At 38.3% G+C, this 18,500-nt stretch overlaps 1 protein-coding gene across 1 annotated transcript; it reads left to right on the top strand.

The window, feature by feature from the left end:
- The first annotated feature begins 541 nt into the window (after positions 1-541).
- Positions 542-7,003, top strand: arxa (aristaless related homeobox a). Its single transcript, XM_052115223.1, has 5 exons — positions 542-735; positions 1,121-1,670; positions 3,825-3,870; positions 5,389-5,714; positions 5,942-7,003. Exons 1-5 carry the CDS (start codon positions 552-554, stop codon positions 6,195-6,197), a joined length of 1,362 nt encoding a protein of 453 aa, XP_051971183.1. The 5' UTR covers positions 542-551; the 3' UTR covers positions 6,198-7,003.
- Positions 7,004-18,500: the final 11,497 nt, after the last annotated feature.

Genomic DNA, 18,500 nt, shown 5'->3' with positions numbered 1-18,500 from the left:
AAAGCTTTCTCCTTAATTGTATTATTATTTCTCCTTTGGAGAAATTTATTTCAGATAAAAATAGGAAAAAATCAGCCTAAATAATAATAGCCTAATAATAATAATAATAATTTTGATATCATTATTAAAAATATTTTACATTTACAAAGCATCAGGGGTAAACTAGGCCTACAGATATAATGTTTTTCTAAATATTTTTTTCCACTTGTTTAGACAGATCAGTACATATTCTGAGGTTTTATTTATCTTGTCTTTTTTTCTTTATCTAAATTTGGAGGTGCTCATCCAGCTAACTTCTGTAATCCATCAAAACATTCGCTCAGTTCAAACCGTTTAACGTTAATAGAAAAATATATAAAGATCCCCCTTGTTCCCTTGGGAGCCAATCAGATTTGCGTTACACGTCAATGCAACAGAATGGAGAGCGGAGCTACCGCGGATCAGTGCATATGGCATTAGCGGCCAGGGTGGGATAGGCAAGAGAGACGTTTCAGATATAGTGCGACAGGCTAATAGTCACCGACTCAAGCAAAAACTTAGACGATACAAATATGAGTAGTCAGTTCGACGACGATAGCCGCGACCGAAGCGAGTATAAAAGCAAGTCGCCCACCGTGCTTTCCTCGTACTGCATAGACAGTATACTGGGCAGAAGAAGCCCGTGCAAAGTCCGACAACAGGGAGCGCAAAGTTTGCCAGCACCCGTCAGAGCGGACCACGACCACTCAACTGAAGGTAAGCTTCTGCAGTTTACGCATTCCATATTAAAATGTTATTATACTTATTTTGCAGTGTTTTAAACAAACATTAGACAGTTAATAGATTTCGTGTCCATTCAACTTCATAGTTAGGGAAACAGTGTCCGGTCAGATGCTACACTAACAGTGCCTTTGGGTGTGAAAACAGTCTGAAATGTTTTTAACTACCTTGGTCTAATAAAATGAATTAAATTATATTATAGGTAGGCCTATCATTTTTAAATGCCTGAAGCTGATGGGTTGAAATGAGGTGAAGGCGAGCATTTAATGTTGTGTAAATGCCCAGAGCTTATGGCACGTTTTAAAAATATATCATTTTAAAACTGCGACCCTTGAATTCCACCGCTTTGTTTTCCCACCAGTCACCTCTAAAGAAAACTCATTTGACTCGGACATGCACCTGCCGCCCAAACTACGCCGGCTCTACGGCCCTGGGGGGAAGTACCTGGACTCCGGGAGGGGGTTTCATGAGCACCTAGAGAAGGGTGAGAGGGAGAGATTCCTGGACCAAGCATGTGAGAGTCTCAAAATCAGCCAGGCACCACAAGTCAGCATCAGCCGTAGCAAGTCGTACAGGGAGAATGCGCCCTTCAGCCAGAGCGATGAAGGCCAAAGCCCCGAGCACACAGCCCAGGAGCTGGTGGAACTCAGTACTCTGAAGTTTGAAGAGGACGTTGTCAAAGAGGAAGCGTGCGGAGAGGCTAGTCTGTCACCCAAGGATGAAGAGAGCCTGCACAACGATGGGGATGTAAAAGATGGAGAGGACAGTGTGTGCATGTCGGCTGGTAGCGACTCAGAGGAGGGCATGCTTAAAAGGAAGCAGAGAAGATACAGGACTACCTTTACCAGCTATCAGCTTGAGGAACTGGAGAGGGCCTTCCAGAAGACACACTACCCTGACGTGTTTACCAGGTATATACAGAAAGATAAAGACAATGTGGTTGCAAGAGATCTGTGAGCCAGTTGCAACAGGTTTCTAACGTTATTCAGTGAGATAATGTTTGAACAGAGTATATGACATTTAATAGATTTTGACAAGGATGACAGACAAATTAACAATAATAGGAATATTTGGAAAAATATTTACAAATCTAGAATATTTATAGCAACGGCATTCCTCAAAATAGCTTGCCCGAAAATAGTTCGAATTTACATGTTCTAGATCAGTATTTTATTATTATTATTATTATTTTTAACAAAATTATTAAATGGGCCTGCAACGATAATTTAAACAAAATTATTATAAGATTTCCTCCAACACATAAATGAATAGCCTATATCTAACATTAATATTAGGCCTATTAGTCTATTCGTTTTACTTTTGTTAATACAAATTGTAAACAAATAAACAAACAGGCTCAAATTTTGTAGGGCTAAATCGGTGATATAAATATTAAAACGTATGCTTTTAATATATTTATATAAATTAAATAATGTTCAGCATATATTGGTAAAAATGCACATCCCATATATATATATATATATATATATATATATATATATATATATATATATATATATATATATATATATATATATATATATGAAAATATTAATATTACTATAATAATATTCTATTATTTTGATTAATTCAAATAAGATGGACTCAAGAATAAAAACCTTTTTAGAAGCAGCTTCTGATGTGGATATATATTCTGTTTCAAATCGAAATGTCTTCCTTAATTTCTGAAGAGATTTTGATGCAGTTTCGCAATAATTACGGGGCACAACGCGTATAATTCTGTGCAGCATTCTGTACATAATGGAATAAGGTGTAGTTTATACTCGTCTAATGTCATGACTGAACAGTTTATTGTTGTGATTGATATCTCTGTGGGCTAATAAATTAATTCTGCTTGCTTAGCTACTATATAAATATATATATATATATATATATATATATATATATATATATATATATATATATATATATATATATATATATGAACAATTCTAGGCATTTGAATTCTAGGCAACTGAAATATATAAATTAATCGTTTTCAAATAGTCTTGTGGTTTACTTGCATTTGACTGCTGTGAATGTGTTTGTGGTTTAGACCCATTTTGTGTAGTGGATTTTTACTTGACAACATGGGAAAATAATCGTGGAAATATAGGACGGACAATCATCTGATTAATAAATGCATTAAATAATGTTTAAAACGATTCACATTCACTCATTTTACACTAATCAATTTAAGTGTGAAACAACATAAAAAGCACTAGTCTATAAGTGATACTGTCCACAAGAAATATAAAGGTTCCCATTATCAACTTTTTAAAATGTTTTTTTTTTTTCTTTCTTGAAATAGCTAATAGTCTAATAAAATTAGGCCTAAAATTAATTTACTGATTTAAGCTACTCCAGCTGCTATTGATTTAGCAACAATCGTAATTTTGTTACTGAAATAATAAAATAAATATATGGCTGTGCAATTGATGAAGTATTTTGTTCATGAACATGGTCATAATTGTTCATGAGCATTAATGAGACTTTTGTTAGACTTGTATTATTATAAATGTTTTACTATAAATTTTATTTTCAAAATTTTGCCCCACAGACACGTTATTCGTAGAGTCACGTTGTATGAAAGACAAGCAATCAATATAGCACACAACAAAAGCTTACTTATATATATATATATATATACATGCCTGACAAAACACCTGCCTAATAATAGACAAATTTACCCGAGGAACGTTTTTCTTTAACAAAAAATTTTGGTGTTGATCATGAAATATCGATGTTTATATTGACGTTGTTCATTCCAGTGGCAGATAATTGTCGTAAATTTAGCCAGGTATATTTTCAGTAAATGCTCTATTGTCATATAATAGTTTGGATGCTATTATTTCCATCATTATGTCGTTACAGTGCACACTAAAGCCTCGCTCAAAGAAACAAGCCATTGTGTAAACGGTAGAAAGTTATCCGTTCGATTTTCATCAGCTTTCAGGTTCTTGACAATTTAGGCAAAATCTGTTTTCTTGCACTGTTTGTGTAAGAAGAAGAAAAAAAAAAACAACAACCTTGCACACATTTTGGTAATCTATTTTCTGTTCCAGAGAGGAGCTCGCGATGAGGCTGGATCTCACAGAAGCGCGCGTGCAAGTAAGTGCTTGATTGTTTTATTATTAGCATGATAATAATCATAATACTACAAATAAAACTCATTCTGTTGTTAACATGCTGTTAGACAACAGAAATGAGAAGCATCACTTCCTTCAATGTATATAGTTGATTTTAATAGCCTGATCTCATGAACATTTTAAAGGGATTTGAAATGCGGTGAATTGAGATAAATTGACAATGTTACCGCCTACATTTGGCAACTTGTCAACATTTTGAAGGTAAAGTTGAACTAAAATGATGTAGGCCCACGAATTTTTAAAATTGGCTTTCATAGACGTTAAGACAATATACCTAATGGTCTATATTTAATTTCATTTTAAAGTGACAATCGTAAACTTGGTTAAATGACCCTGTACGTCATGGCAAGGTCTTTCCTGTTATCGAAAGTTATTATATACAATAGAGCGAACATTTTAGCAGCAATTACACAGCCGGTCTTGATTCATAAAAGCGCACTTAGCGAGAGAGCAAACACTGCTGTTCCAGGGAGAAAATGGTGTTTGAATTCTCATCGCCAGCGCGGGGAGAGGGAAGGGTAGGGGGGATAATGCTATTTGATTTCCCATTTTGTGATTGCAATAGACCAGCATTGATCCGATGCTTTGCACTTGGAACGAATGAGAGACTATTAACGGTGTTTGTCACCCCTCCTTTCTCTATTCAAAGCGTGCCTCGCATGTTCAAGCCCAACTCTCATAACCAAAGAGACGGTGCAAACATTAGGAAGCTACCAGGGTTATTGCCCATGTAAAACAACAGATGTCAATTTGGAGATGGGAGAACAAATCACTTAACAGGCTGGATCAGGAGGTGATAAAGCTAATAAATTCCCTAGGAGCCATGTAATGCAAAACACTTGTGAGTGGCCAAGGTCCCTATTGGTTCCACTGTTGACACTTTCCTCAATACTAGTCCCTGTCTGCAGGTCAGGTTCCTATGGCATAACCTGGTGGGGTTTAGCAGGATGGGAGGGGGATCGTGGGAAAGTTAAATACCCTTTCAAAGCAACTTACATTTAGAGGAATTTAATTTAAAGAGCATTAATTGTTATTGGAAGCTGTTCAGCTGTGTTTTCAATGTCTTTTGTTAACAGGACTGTTAATTACCACGCTCCACCCTGTTTTTTGCTCTGCCCAAACCAGATTTTAATTAGCAAAGTTAGGGTAACAGACCGTAAATTTGGGGCCATGTAATTACCCTTGACTTCCAGCCTATTTGTCACCTCATTAAAGCGTACCAAATATTGCACATGAACAAGGGTGACAAGCTCATGCTTAAACGGCCATGCAGGCTGTCAGGTGGAATATTAATGGACATATCAGGGATGTGAAGAGAGGAACTTCTCCAGGCCAACTATTAAGTACATTTTAAGGAAGCACAACTTAATGTTTTGTTGCTAGTGAAATTAGAAGCATTCATCTGAACACCAGAAGTTAACTATAAAGTTTAAGTTAGGGTCCTTGGCCTTTTTACTCAAGCTCCTGTTCCAACTTTTAGGTTTGGTTTCAGAACCGAAGAGCAAAGTGGAGGAAACGTGAGAAGGCAGGTGTCCAGGCTCACCCCACAGGCTTACCCTTTCCTGGGTCACTGGCAGCCGCTCACCCCCTAAGTCACTACCTGGAAGGAGGGCCATTCCCACCTCACACTCACCCGGCTCTGGAATCAGCATGGACCGCTGCAGCTGCAGCGGCTGCTGCATTCCCAGGCCTGGCCCCACCACCCAACAGCTCTGCCCTCCCTCCTGCCACACACCTCGGCCTAGGGACCTTCCTGGGTACAGCAATGTTCAGGCATCCAGCGTTCATTGGACCCACATTTGGCAGGTAAAGACAATTTGAAAAAGCATATTGTAACTATAACAAAAAATAAATAAACCGTTTAAAGAAAAAACAACAAAAAAAGAATAGTTGTTTTAGGTTTGTGGCAATTTAAAATGGTAAAGAACATTGACTTACACCAATGGTGTGAGCATGTATGAGAGACTAAGGAGAGTGGAATTTTAATGAAAGTTCAGTACAATGGATCACAGGAATTCTGTCTTTCTGTTCAGACTTTTCTCAAGTATGGGTCCTCTGACTAGTGCTTCCACGGCCGCTGCTCTTCTGCGGCAAACTGCACTGCCAGTGGAGAGTCCAGTGCAGTCACCCGCAACCTTGCCAGAACCTTCTTCCTCCTCATCCTCTATGGCAGCAGACCGCAGGGCATCTAGCATTGCAGCTCTGCGTCTCAAAGCAAAAGAACATTCAGCCCAGTTGACCCAGCTAAACATCCTGCCATCCAGCACTGCAGGGAAGGAAGTGTGCTGATCCTTCTCCTTAAAAACAAAAAATATATAAAAGAAACCATCTCAAAAAGAAGCATGACCAAATCCACATAGCACTAGCACTCTGGAGATCCATCCGACATTGAAGTCATCACATAATCACAGTGTCTCCCATTGGACATCCTTACCTATTTCACACAGTGAAGCAAACACGTTTGCCCTCTGTTTAAAACAGGGTATAATAAGAGTGTAAGGTAAGTTAGACAGACTGTGCTTGGAACCGTCATTAAACCCAGGTCAGCAGGAAGTGTTGTAAAGACACACAAACACACACACACACACACTGCAATACACACAGAATCCAATCTCTTAGTCTTCTCTCAGTGCTGAAGCAGTGATGGGTCAAATATGCCAAAGGGAACTGCCACAACCTGTGACCCTAACCTGACTTTTATCAGTCCTGAATCACTCATTCATGTTTGGCATCATTAATGGAAAAATAACTTCTGAAAATTGATACTCAGCTTTTCTTTCTGTTGGTTTCCAACTCTTATGTTAAATATGATATTTAGGAGAAAATAATGAAAAAAAGAAATGTAATGTTTTAAGGATGAATAATGGGAAATTTTTAAACTTAAGCCTGTTTACTGGTCTGTTAAGGATATCCTGTACATAGAGCTCTGGTAAAAAGGGAATGAAAAGTGGACAAAGGACAAGGGAAAAAAAGTTCATTTCAAAACATGTTTTGAGAATTTGCTCTCGGTGTAGTACTGTAGAAATGGTTTCGAGTAGATTCATCCCATGTTCGTTTGATTAAAATTTTTGATTTTTCGATGATTATTTATGTTTACCTGGTAGAGGGCTTGAAATTCAGGCCGGGAGTTTTGCTATTCAGTGAGTTTTCCCTGTCGCGCACAGAGAACAGTTAAGTTGGAATAAAATAAACTGGTGAAACTAAAACCCTTTTGCATTGTTGACAAGTGATATATACAGTAAAAAAAAGTGAATTGAAAAAAAATATGGGCATCTTCAATTTTTGAGGGTATCATTAAAAACTAATTTTCAACATTGAGAAATGATATCTCAAAGGCTAAAAATCACCAAATAGGATAACCATAATATAGGCATAATATTGCCTTGGTATTTGAATGTGTATTAAAAAATAAATAAATAAATAAATAAAAAAATCAGCGCTGTTTATGTTGACTTGAATACATGAATAGCCGCGGGAATGTTAATTATAAATTTAACATTTTAATGATAATTGATAATAAGAAATATATTTATACATTCGTCAACGTCATTATAGAGGGTAATACATCAGTTCATTACAGATTACATTTTCTATGTAATGATAAAGTTTATTCTCGCTCCTTGTTTTGTTGTATGCAGAGTTCATATTATTTTGTAAATTCGAAGGGAATCCGGAGTTCATATGAGGAAATGATTTAAGCAGTCACTTAAAACATGGATCAATTAACACGGTAGATCAGTGAAGTTAACATTTACGTAATGGAAATACGACTTTTTGCTTGCTTGAATTTGTTGTAGATGATTTGGAATAACTTGTGTTTAACATGAAACAAAAAAATAAATAAATGGTTTAGTCTGGCAGATACGAAATATGCCTGCATATTCATGACATCTCCAATCTTGACAAAAGCGTCGGCTTGCTATTAGCCTACTCTGTTATTTAATTTGTCTGTTAACAAAACAGGCACTAAAACTTGTAGAGGCGCCAAATTGGACACAACATCTGTAAATGCCCAACTCTGTAAAGGCCCTTTTCTCATTAATGAAGTAACAACCAGTTTATCAAGTCTTTCTTTCGAATTCCTTATTTAATTCCCCAAATCCCTCTCCGTTGGATCTCACGCGAGAAGCGATGCCATTACTGCAATCAATGCGCTCCATTCCAAGTCATTTTCCCCCATTTGACCCGTCCATGGTGTCGAACCAAATCGCGTGAAATTACCCCTAGGATTAATTTTCTCCTTTATCACGTGCGCTGTTGAAAAGATTTCTCTTTTCCTTGTTTTACCCGCGCTAATCCGTTTCATTATGACGCCACAAATAGGGGGTGGGGGGGATCAGTGCTATAACGCCCAACAAATTCTTCTAAATATCGTGCTTTAAGGACCCCCCCTCTTGCAGCAAGCCCGTATAAAACATGTTGACGTGCCATGCATGTCAGCAGCAGAATGTTCAACGAAATCTAATTTTCTCTCCTGCGCCTTACCTCCAAGAGAGGGACCTCTGGAGCGTACAGCCCACTTCGGTTGGGGTTTTTACGAGATTTTCCAGAATGCCTTAATCTTATTGTGAACACTATTAATGAATCGCAAACCAATTTGCTAGTAATATCTGGGGAATGATCGCCACACTTGTAGAGGAACTTGCCAGAAGTAGGATAGGCTACTTAATCCGCCTCTCTCTTTAATTATTTTGTTACAATTCATGAATGAAGAAACTGGCATGGTGGGGACTAAATTTGTATATAGATGATTTATAGCCAATGTTCACACCAGAAAGTAAACCCAAGAGGGCCAAAAACACACGAACAGAAGAAAAAGATAAATTCAAAGTGCGCCATTTATTTTTTCCGGGGAATGAAAACGAGGCTATAGACTTTGAGGCTGTTCAATATGTTGTAGGGCTACTGCTGTTAAAAGGAAAATTCCGGGTTCATTACAAGTTAAACACATCGACAGCATTTGTGAAATAATGTTAATTACCCACATAAAAATGGAGATTATAGCGAGGCACTTACAATGGAAGTAAATGTGGTCACTAAGGCAGAAACGTGAAGTTTATATCTTTATAAAACACACATTAATGCTTCTGTTACAACTAGCGTTGTATTATTGTATTGTTTGAGCTGTAAAGCTGTTTAAACATTCAATTTTACGTCGTTTAAATGGCAAATGGCAAATAATATAACTTTACAAAAGAAAAATAATAAAAAAAAACTTGGCAAGCGAGTGTAGCTTTTTGACGTTTTACAGCTGTAGGCCTACTTTTGAGTAGGCCTATTTTAACATTTACGGATTGGCCCATTCACTTCCATATTAAGTTTCAACCAATATTTGTAATAAAAAAATTGTCATAAACAACATTATGAAGTCGGAAATTCATTTAAATAGTTTTGATCGTTCCGCTTAAAAAAGCAAAACAGCAGTTGTGAAAATGAAATGTTTTTGTGCTCTATGACTTTTAGACAGCTTTATACAGTGCACGTCAACCAATGAGGAGAATTCTATTCCTCAGCCTCGTTTTATCTCCGTCAAAAATAAAAAATTGCGCTACAAATAGGGTCTATTCCCTGTGATTTTGGAACTGCGCTTCAACCACGACCGAATATAATCACTCTTTTCCATCCCGAAGCAGCTCGAGACACCGGGGGTAAAGGCGAAAGCTCTAAAGGCGCTTTGATGAGCCTCTCGTCTCCCATTGGAGCAGCAGAGTAAGAAATAACGGTGAAAAGGGACTGAATGGCGGGCCACTGGAACCCTGTCCCCTTTTGGTGTGCTTTAATTCTTTCGTCTCTTTTACCCTCATCCAATTAGTCCAGTGTATTAAGCGGTTTATCATCTCATAGCCTGCTATTCAGAGAAACAAGAGGAGCACTTTGCAATAGGGCCGGCTTTCCTTTTGACACCCACGGGTACTTACATATTCCGCGATGCCATGAATAATAGAGAAAGAATAGGGCACTAATTCTCTCATCAAAGAGAACCTTGTCCACCGCTTTGCTCAACACCACCATTCTGGTCAAAAAGACAGGCAATAAAGCTTAGCATAACAAAAACGAATCATTCTTATTAGCTTAGTGGGGTAAATTAATGCAAAGCCTCGTCGGCATTGAGTGGCCCAGTTTGAAAACAGCCTCCGCGAGCACGATAATGCGCGTTCACGATTAAAGGAATGTCCAATTGAAAGCCCTAGATCATGCAATGACTTAATCTCGTAAAAGTACAACAATAGAACATTAAGAAACTACCTGCATCAGTTAAGTATCATACCAAGCTAAGAGGAGATGTTAATACAAATTATATATAGGCCTATGTATTTTTAATACATTAGCAGGAAAGGCCCACAAAGCACAAAATGCTGTCTGTCACACTGTGGACAGAAAGTACCTCTTAAGTGTTGCTGCACTCTCCAAGGTTGGTGCCATTAGTCGTAGCCGTTTAAGGCGATTTTTTCAAGCATGGCATTTATGGAAATTGACATCTGATGAAATGGTTTAAGACATCATCTAACTGTCATTATAAACTCATGGAATGAGCGAGTGGAGCACCACATTCTTAAAACAGACTCTATTTAAGTGGACTAATCTCCTCGCTTTCACACACTCTTGGCTTTCCATTCTCCAGGTCTTGAAAATGGAGCCATCCATTTGAAGAAGTTAACTCGCCCTCTTCAAATGTGTAAATGTCATCTCTCCCTTCAACATGCTAAATAATATAATCAATGGAAAAAAAATGGGTAAAAAATAAATTGCCTTCTGAAATCCTTTTATTGATGTTTCTGTATCAAAATGCCATTGATGAACATTGAAAAAAAACCCAAGGGACAACATGAAACAAGAAATCTGACAAGTGAAAACATTTGCGAGATGTTACTGGAAAAACTTCTCGCCTAAACCAAGTGTTAGACAGAGACACAAAAAACTTGATCCATCTTATAAATTCACAACATACCAGTTGAGAGGATTTCAAACAAGAGTTCAATCGTTCAAAACTACACAAATCACTGGCTTCCTCTGTATCATTGGCTAATTGCCGTGCTGTTAAAGATGAAGGGAGTACAGAGAGAAGTCATTACTGAACTAAGACCCCTTCAAACCATTACAAGCTCCCCATGAACTTGCCTGTCATTAACCCTGATTGTTTTCTGAGCCCTGTGTGGGGTGCTACTGGCGGAATGGGTGCTGGGTTGTGTTGAGTGTCTTTAGCCCCTTATCATGGTCATTTTACTACAGATTCATCATCGATTAGACCTGGACAAAGGCTAAATAGGATGGGACACAAGAACACAGATTAGAGTGAGAGACAGGTGCTCCAACATGGAAAGGTTCTGAGATTACATGCAGATTGATTGTTAGCTCATCACCTTTGACCTTAATTTATGCCCAATCTGTCAGGGACAAAAACAATATCACAGATTACAATTGTAAAGAAAGGACCATAAAATAGCATAGATTACAAAATCACATGGTGTATTTACATCAGACTGGATTTAAAAGATGGAAATAATTGAGCCAGGGAGAAAACGGGAGCTGGAAACATTTTAAGGTTTCCGTTGTGGGCAGAACCTTGAAGACAAAATTAGCTGTGACAAATATTATGCCGCACCTGATCACCAAGTTTCACTCTGGGACAGTCAGTCATTACTTGAGTGACATAAAGGCCTGGAAAAGTTTGGCAAGGTTAACTTCAGAGTATCCACTGGTGCCAAGGATGTTGTCTTTACTTCCTTCAGCATTTTGTACACTTCCTTTTCTCCTTTCCAGCCACTCTTGAATCTCACTGAGGAAAGGATAATGTGTTAACATCATCAGACTACACCATAGAAGAACTAAAAATATCATATAATGAAATGTATATCCTATTTCTCAAAAAAAGAGAAGGGGAAAAAATAGTGGGGGAAAAACGAGAAAAAAAATAAAGATAAGGCACTTAACAATGGAAGTGATTGGGGACCATTTTTGGAGGCTTTAAGGGCAGTAATATGAAGCTTACAATTGGATAAAAACACTTACATGAATTCTGTTAAAACTAGTGTATTATTTTGGCTGTGAATTGGTTTAAATATAATTTTTTTGCAGGATTACAGGGTTTACATTGTTTCATCATCATGTTCAACTTTACACAGAAAAGGTTAGTAAGCGATTTTTTTTCATATGCAAACCATGTTAACACGCATATCGTATATGCCTTGTGGCTATACTTTTGAAAAAGTGAGTATTTTAATGTTTATGGATTGGCCCCATTCACTTTCATTGTAAGTGCCTAAACGTGACCCAGATTTTCACTTTATGTAAAGAAAAGGAGGGACAAGTAGAAATATATATTTTTTTGTGGTAACCAACATAATGCCACAAATGCTGTTGATTGAGATTAACTTGTATTAAACCCAGAATATTCCTTAGGGCAAAAGGTAGGGCTTGTGTGGAGCCATACTAAGGCAAAAATGATCAGATAGAAAAATATCAGTCATAATATCGAACTATGCTCACGAACATGTTCTTGGAGAGCTCTATCAAGTATCATTTCAAATGAAAGTCTTTGAGAATCGATAAGGAACCAGCAATCCAGACAGTTTGAGGGTAGAGCAGTGGCAAAAAGGGCTAGGTGTCTGCAGAAGCTAAATAGACTCTTCTGCCAGGGGGCCATGGGGTCATGCAATCGGGTCGATATGCAAGGTCATTTATCCCATCAGGAGGGCCTTCAATACCATAGAGACGATAGAGGAGTCACTGGCAGGCTAGTAGGACTGAAAGAGAATTACAGGCTGAATCAAAGGCCTTTAACCAAAGACTTTTGTTAAAAGCAACTCTTTGCACAAGGGTCTTCTTCAAAAAGTGAGAAGAGATTTATTTCCATTCAAGTAAAACATTACAAGAGTATGTAAATAGCCAGGTGAGAAGTAGCTTGTGTGCAAATTTAGGAATATAAAATGTATATGATTCTCTACCATTTATTAGTTTGAAATGTGTTCACGCTTGTATTGGCATCATCATTGTCCCTTATCCAAAAGACTTAAGCACAGCAAGAGACTCTCAAGCATGAAAGATGACTGAATTTGAGCTCCTTAATGTTTTTGAGCACCCAATTGGTGGTCTGGGATTCAATCACAGTCTGTCACCATTAGCAGTTGTAGTAGGAACAGAGTCAGAGTGTCATCCCATGGGGAAGAAAGGTCAGACACAGCATAGACACATAGTATTCCAAACACACCATCTGCAGGACTGGCTACCATTATCGCACACATTCTACCAACCTAAGAAGAAAGAGATGGTGAAAGAAAACAGAAGGCAAGCACATGAAATAGGGAGAGGGGGCTATTTACCTGAGGGGTTGATGATGATGCATGATCAAGGGAAAGCAATCATGTCATCATTTTTGAAAGGTGGGAGAATTGTTTTTCTCTTCCCTCTTTTTCTTCTCCTCTTTTTCATTCTTTTCCCTCAATCACTGTGTGCAGAATGTATAAAAGAAACCAAATGCCAAAGAGGTTGTCCGAGACCTCACATTCCCTCCCAGCCCGGCAGGAGTTACATTTACAATACACAGCATAAGGAGAAAAAGATGTGAAGAGATAGTGAGGGAAAGAGACAAAAGAAAAAAATGAGCAGAGCTAAGGAGCATAAAACAGAATGTGGGTACGACAACATTGTGACCGAGAACAGCTAAGCTAGTCCAGAAACAGAGAGAGTGTATCAACTTCCATGCGCTCTAACAAGGTGTAAATACAATAACAAGCATGTAATTAAGTGAGCATGATGAAGTTAATGGGGATCATACATTCCATTTGGGCTGCTTATGAATATTCTATTAGATGTTATCAGGCAGCTGGAATAGCTTTTAATTTAATCATCATTCTGAGCAGAGAAAAGTTCTTTGTGCGAGTGTAATTGCACAGAATGAATAATTGATTTGACAATCGCACCCGCAGATTTCCAGCAGCTCAAGGCAGGCAGAGCGTGGGGGAGGAGGGGTGAGGGAGGGCATGCGCATCGTGCCCTGAAGAGGTTGCTGAGGAGCTCGCCTGCAAATTGAGCACTATCAGCACACAGATAAAGGACAATTTCTATTTTATCAATGCAGTGAAATTACATTACTGCCTCAACATAATCACATGCCCACACTTAAGAGGAGACAAGGCAGAGAGGGAGAGTGAATTAGAAAGATCAAGAGACACAGAGAGTGACGGCGAGGAGCGAGCGATGTGGAGAAGGAATGGCAGAGCGAGAGAAAGAGAGAGAAGGAAATGTAAAACAGGGAGCAAAGGGCTTGTCTAAATGAAGTTATGAATTGCTCTTCATGAAAAGAATGAAATCAGAGTTCAACATGATTTAGAAGTCATTGATATGGGATATCTAATTTTTCAAAACTGGAGAAAAAAACTGTTTTATTATGGAAGGACTCCTGCCGTGTATGAAATTGCCTCCACATTTAACTCAGTAGCTGCAATCAGGCGGAGGACTGTGGTTTACATGTAGATCAGACTCAGAGTCTGCATCTAAATGCCTCTCATTTCTCACACTTTCTCGCATGCAGATATACTCAAAGAAAAGCACCCCACGCATACTGTGTGCAGACACAATGTGTGTGTGTGTGTGATATAATCTGCTTTCAGAGCCACTGAGAACACTGAATACATGAAGGTAGTTAGACAGGAGGATGGGAGTTTAATGGGTTGGCAGCAAAGACTTTTCTTTTCACTGTCAGGAGGGCAGAGTCTTCAGTGGGTCTGGAGACCTAAGTTAATGTAGAATAACCCAAAAATGTGCATGAGTGGATGTTCAGCAGTCTACACTCTCAAACTAGAAGTGGGCACACAGGGAATACAGGTTCAAACTAGGGCTGTCAGAGTGAATGTATTGTTTATTTGTTTCATGGCTATTTTCATGGTGAAAACCAAGCTAGATATAATGGCATAACAGAGATAATGTGTTACCTTGAGGTTAAAGGTGCACACTTTTACTTCATTTTCACAAGTTTCCATAGTTATTAATTGTAATTTTTAGAAAAATTGTAAAAAGACTCCAGAGTCCAGACATATTAGTAACTTTATTAAAGCTGTTTTATTATACATTGGATCGATCCAGATGGTGCCACAGAAGGCTGCCTCGGTGTAGAACTCTCCAATTCTTTGTTTGTTTGTCCTGTGTTTAGTAATTTTTTCCAATCAGTTTTACCAGGAATGAAATGCTGAACATTCGGTAGCTCATACCAGACAATCTTTTCCTGGTTTTGGACTATTCTGATGTTTTGCTGGACATTTTAGTCTGAGGCACAGCTCTGTTGTTTAAATGCGCTATGAGACCCAGGCGAGGGAAACGAGCCGGCACGCTGGTCAGGCTTCATCAGTGCGGTATTCGAACAGTGCTACAGAGTATTCATCTAGCGAATCTCCACACTTTTCCCAACAAAACGGATGAACTAATCTCCTCACCCGTACAAACAAGGACTTTTCAAACTCTGCTGCCTTGCGCTTCACAACAACCTGGCTAAGTGAAGCCATACCAGACAGCGCGTTACATCTTCCAGGTTTTCAGCATTCAGAGCGGATCGCATTGCGGATTTAATGGGGAAAATGAGAGGCGGTGGAACATGCTTTTATATCAATGAAAGTTGGTGTACAGATGTAACAACGTTTAAGAAGATGTGCTTTCCTAATTTTGAAGTGCTCTTCATCAACTTTAAGCCTTTGTACTTGCCACAGGAGTTTTCCTCGTTTATTCTGGCGAGTGTTTATATTCCTCCACAAGCGTGCATGAACGCAGCGCTGTAACAGCTGGCTAATCACATCACAGACACGGAACAACAATACCCGGACTCAGTTATTATTATTCTGGCAGATTTTAATAAAGCTAACCTCACCTGTGAACTACCAAAAACAGGCACCACATTACATGCACAGCCAGAGACAGGTCATTGCTACATACACTAGGTCATTGTTACATACACTGGATCATTGCTACTAAACAATAAAGGATGCATATCGCTCTGTCCCGAGAGCAGCTTTGGGACTCTCTGATCACTGTCTGGTTCATCTTCTTCAAACCTATATGCAGAAAAACAAAAATCAGCTAAACCTGTAGTAAAGACTGCAAAAAGATGGACCAATGAAGCAGAGCTGGAACTACAACCTGCTTTGACTGCCCTGATTGGAGGGTATATGAGGCTGCAGACACCAATCTGGACAGCTTACAGATACTGTGACATCAGTTTCTGTGAGCACATGTGCATTCCTACTAAGACTTATTTAATACAGCAATGACAAACCATGGTTTACAGCAGAATTCAGGCAGCTTCGTCAGGCCAAAGAGGATGCTTACAGAAGTGGGGATAAAACTTGTACAATCAGGCCAGGAACACACTGAATAAGGAAATATGTGTGGTTATAAGAAGCTATAGGCTATTGATAAGCTGAAAAACAAGTTGTCAGCTAACGACCCTGCATCAATGTGGAGTGGCCAGAAAGACATTACTAACTTTAAGAGACCTTCCCCCAACACTGTAGGAAACCAACAACTGCTTGACGACTTGAATGTGTTCTACTGTAGATTTGAAAGGACCAGTCTCACACCCCACACTCGCACTGACCTTCACTTCACACAAACATCACATCTCCCACAACCCCCCTCCTGCTACTCAACCTACAGTTAAGCTCAACCTGGAGCTGAACACGCTCAAAACAGTGGAGATGATAGTGGAAAACCCCAACATTTACCCCGCTAACCATTCTAAACAGTACTGTGGCAGCAGTGGAGTCATTCAGGTTCCTGGGCACTACCATCTCATAGGACCTGAAGTGGAACACCCCCTTTGAATCCATTGTTAAAAAGGCCCAGCAGAAGTTATAATTCCTTCACCAGCTGAGGAAGTTCAACCTGCTACAGGCACTGCTGATACAGTTCTACTCAGCAGTCATTAAGTATGTCCTCTGCACTTCAATAACTGTCTGGTTTGGTTCAGCTACAAAATCGGACATCAGAAGACTACAAAGAACAGTTCAGACTGCTGAGAGGATTATTGGCTGCCCCCTGTCCTCCCTTCATGAACTGTACACTTCTAGAGTGAGTAAAAGGACTGGAAAAATCACTATGGACCCCACTCAGCCAGCCCACTTCCTTTTTGAACTGTTGCCTTCTGGACGGCGCTACAGAGCACCAGAACCGTCAGCCACAGGAACAGTTTTTTTTCCCTCAAGCTAGCCATCTCATGAACAGTTAATAACTGCCCCATTGAGCAATAATGATGTGCAATACACAGCTTAGTCCATTTATATTCATCTAGCATATCCTACCTCTTCTACCATACATTTCTTTCCATCTGTAAATAACAAATTTGCATTTGTACATACGTGTAAACACACACACACATGCTGCCAACATTTTTAATAATGTAGAGATTTTGCTCTTATGGAAAGAAATTGGTACTTTTATTCACCAAAGTGGGATTCAGCTGATCACAATGTATAGGCAGGACATCAACAACGTGAGAAATGTATTTTTCAATTTGAAAATTAAACTACTTAAATCTACTTCAAAGAGCTCTCATAAAAACCCTCCACGTCCAGCAATGACAGCTTTGGAGATCTTTAGCATTCTAGCTGTAAGTTTGTCCATATACTTAGATAACATGTCACGTCATGCTTCCTGTAGCACCTGCAATGGTATGAGATTATCATGGTACAATAACAGTCTCAGAAAATATCATAATTATTATTATCAGTTAAAATGACCATTAAAGGAGTGAAAAAAGAAGTTTTTTTTTTGGTTGAACAAATGCTTTATTATAATTGAATTTTTTTTTTATGGAACTATGTGTAAAAAAAAAAAAAGTCTCCCTTTTGAAAATAAATAAGAAAGTTAACAGAATTATAATAATAAACCAAATTATAAACATGATTACAAATATAATGTAACTATAACTTGTTATATAACAAAAAGCAAATTAGTTTACATGTTAGCTTAGCATGTTAAATTAACTACTAAATGAAAAAAAACATCAGCTGTGTGAGCTTTTAAAGTAATCTCATATTATTATTAACAATAAACATATACTGTAGGGGCATGACAGCGCAGCCAGACTGCTTCTGTCTGTACCTTTAAAAGACGCAGATTTTACATTGGAAAACAAGTATAGTAACTACCATCCCACCATAGTAAAAACATAAACTGTAATTAATGTATCCTGGGTCGCATTTCCTTTTATGTTGCATATATTTGTTCATGGTTTTCAAGTACAAGGACGACAAGGATGTCAACAAAATCGACAGGAAGTTTTCTCTCCCCCCTTTTAAAAATGGAAGAGCATATTTACTTAAATGAGCCCATTATTATCCCGTTTGTTTCCTAATTTCATAACATGCATATTACACAGGAGGAAAGTCTCCTAATAACCAAGGTTAGGTAAGTGTAGCTAGTCTTAAATAATAGTAATAATAATAACAAATGATAGTATTTATGAAAAAATAAATACTAGCTGAAACACATCTTGAAACTTTAACTACAACTGCCCCTTTTGATATAAAATGAGGTCTAATAGATTCTACCTTTAGATTATTTCATATGAAACTAACATTTTGTAAAATATATAGTTGTATTTAC

The sequence above is a fragment of the Xyrauchen texanus genome, chromosome 42 (genome assembly GCF_025860055.1).
Source record: "Xyrauchen texanus isolate HMW12.3.18 chromosome 42, RBS_HiC_50CHRs, whole genome shotgun sequence".
Taxonomy (NCBI): Eukaryota; Metazoa; Chordata; class Actinopteri; order Cypriniformes; family Catostomidae; genus Xyrauchen; species Xyrauchen texanus.
Note: the sequence above shows the minus strand (reverse complement) of the source record. Positions and strands in the feature narration are given on the sequence as shown.

What these genes read in the sequence shown, in the direction of transcription:
- arxa (XM_052115223.1), top strand. Translation starts at nt 552, where the DNA reads ATGAGTAGTCAGTTCGACGACGATAGCCGCGACCGAAGCGAGTATAAA. An exon ending in TCACAGAAGCGCGCGTGCAA is followed by an intron (nt 3,871 to 5,388) that starts GTAAGTGCTTGA and finishes TCCAACTTTTAG; the next exon opens with GTTTGGTTTCAGAACCGAAG. An exon ending in ATTGGACCCACATTTGGCAG is followed by an intron (nt 5,715 to 5,941) that starts GTAAAGACAATT and finishes CTTTCTGTTCAG; the next exon opens with ACTTTTCTCAAGTATGGGTC.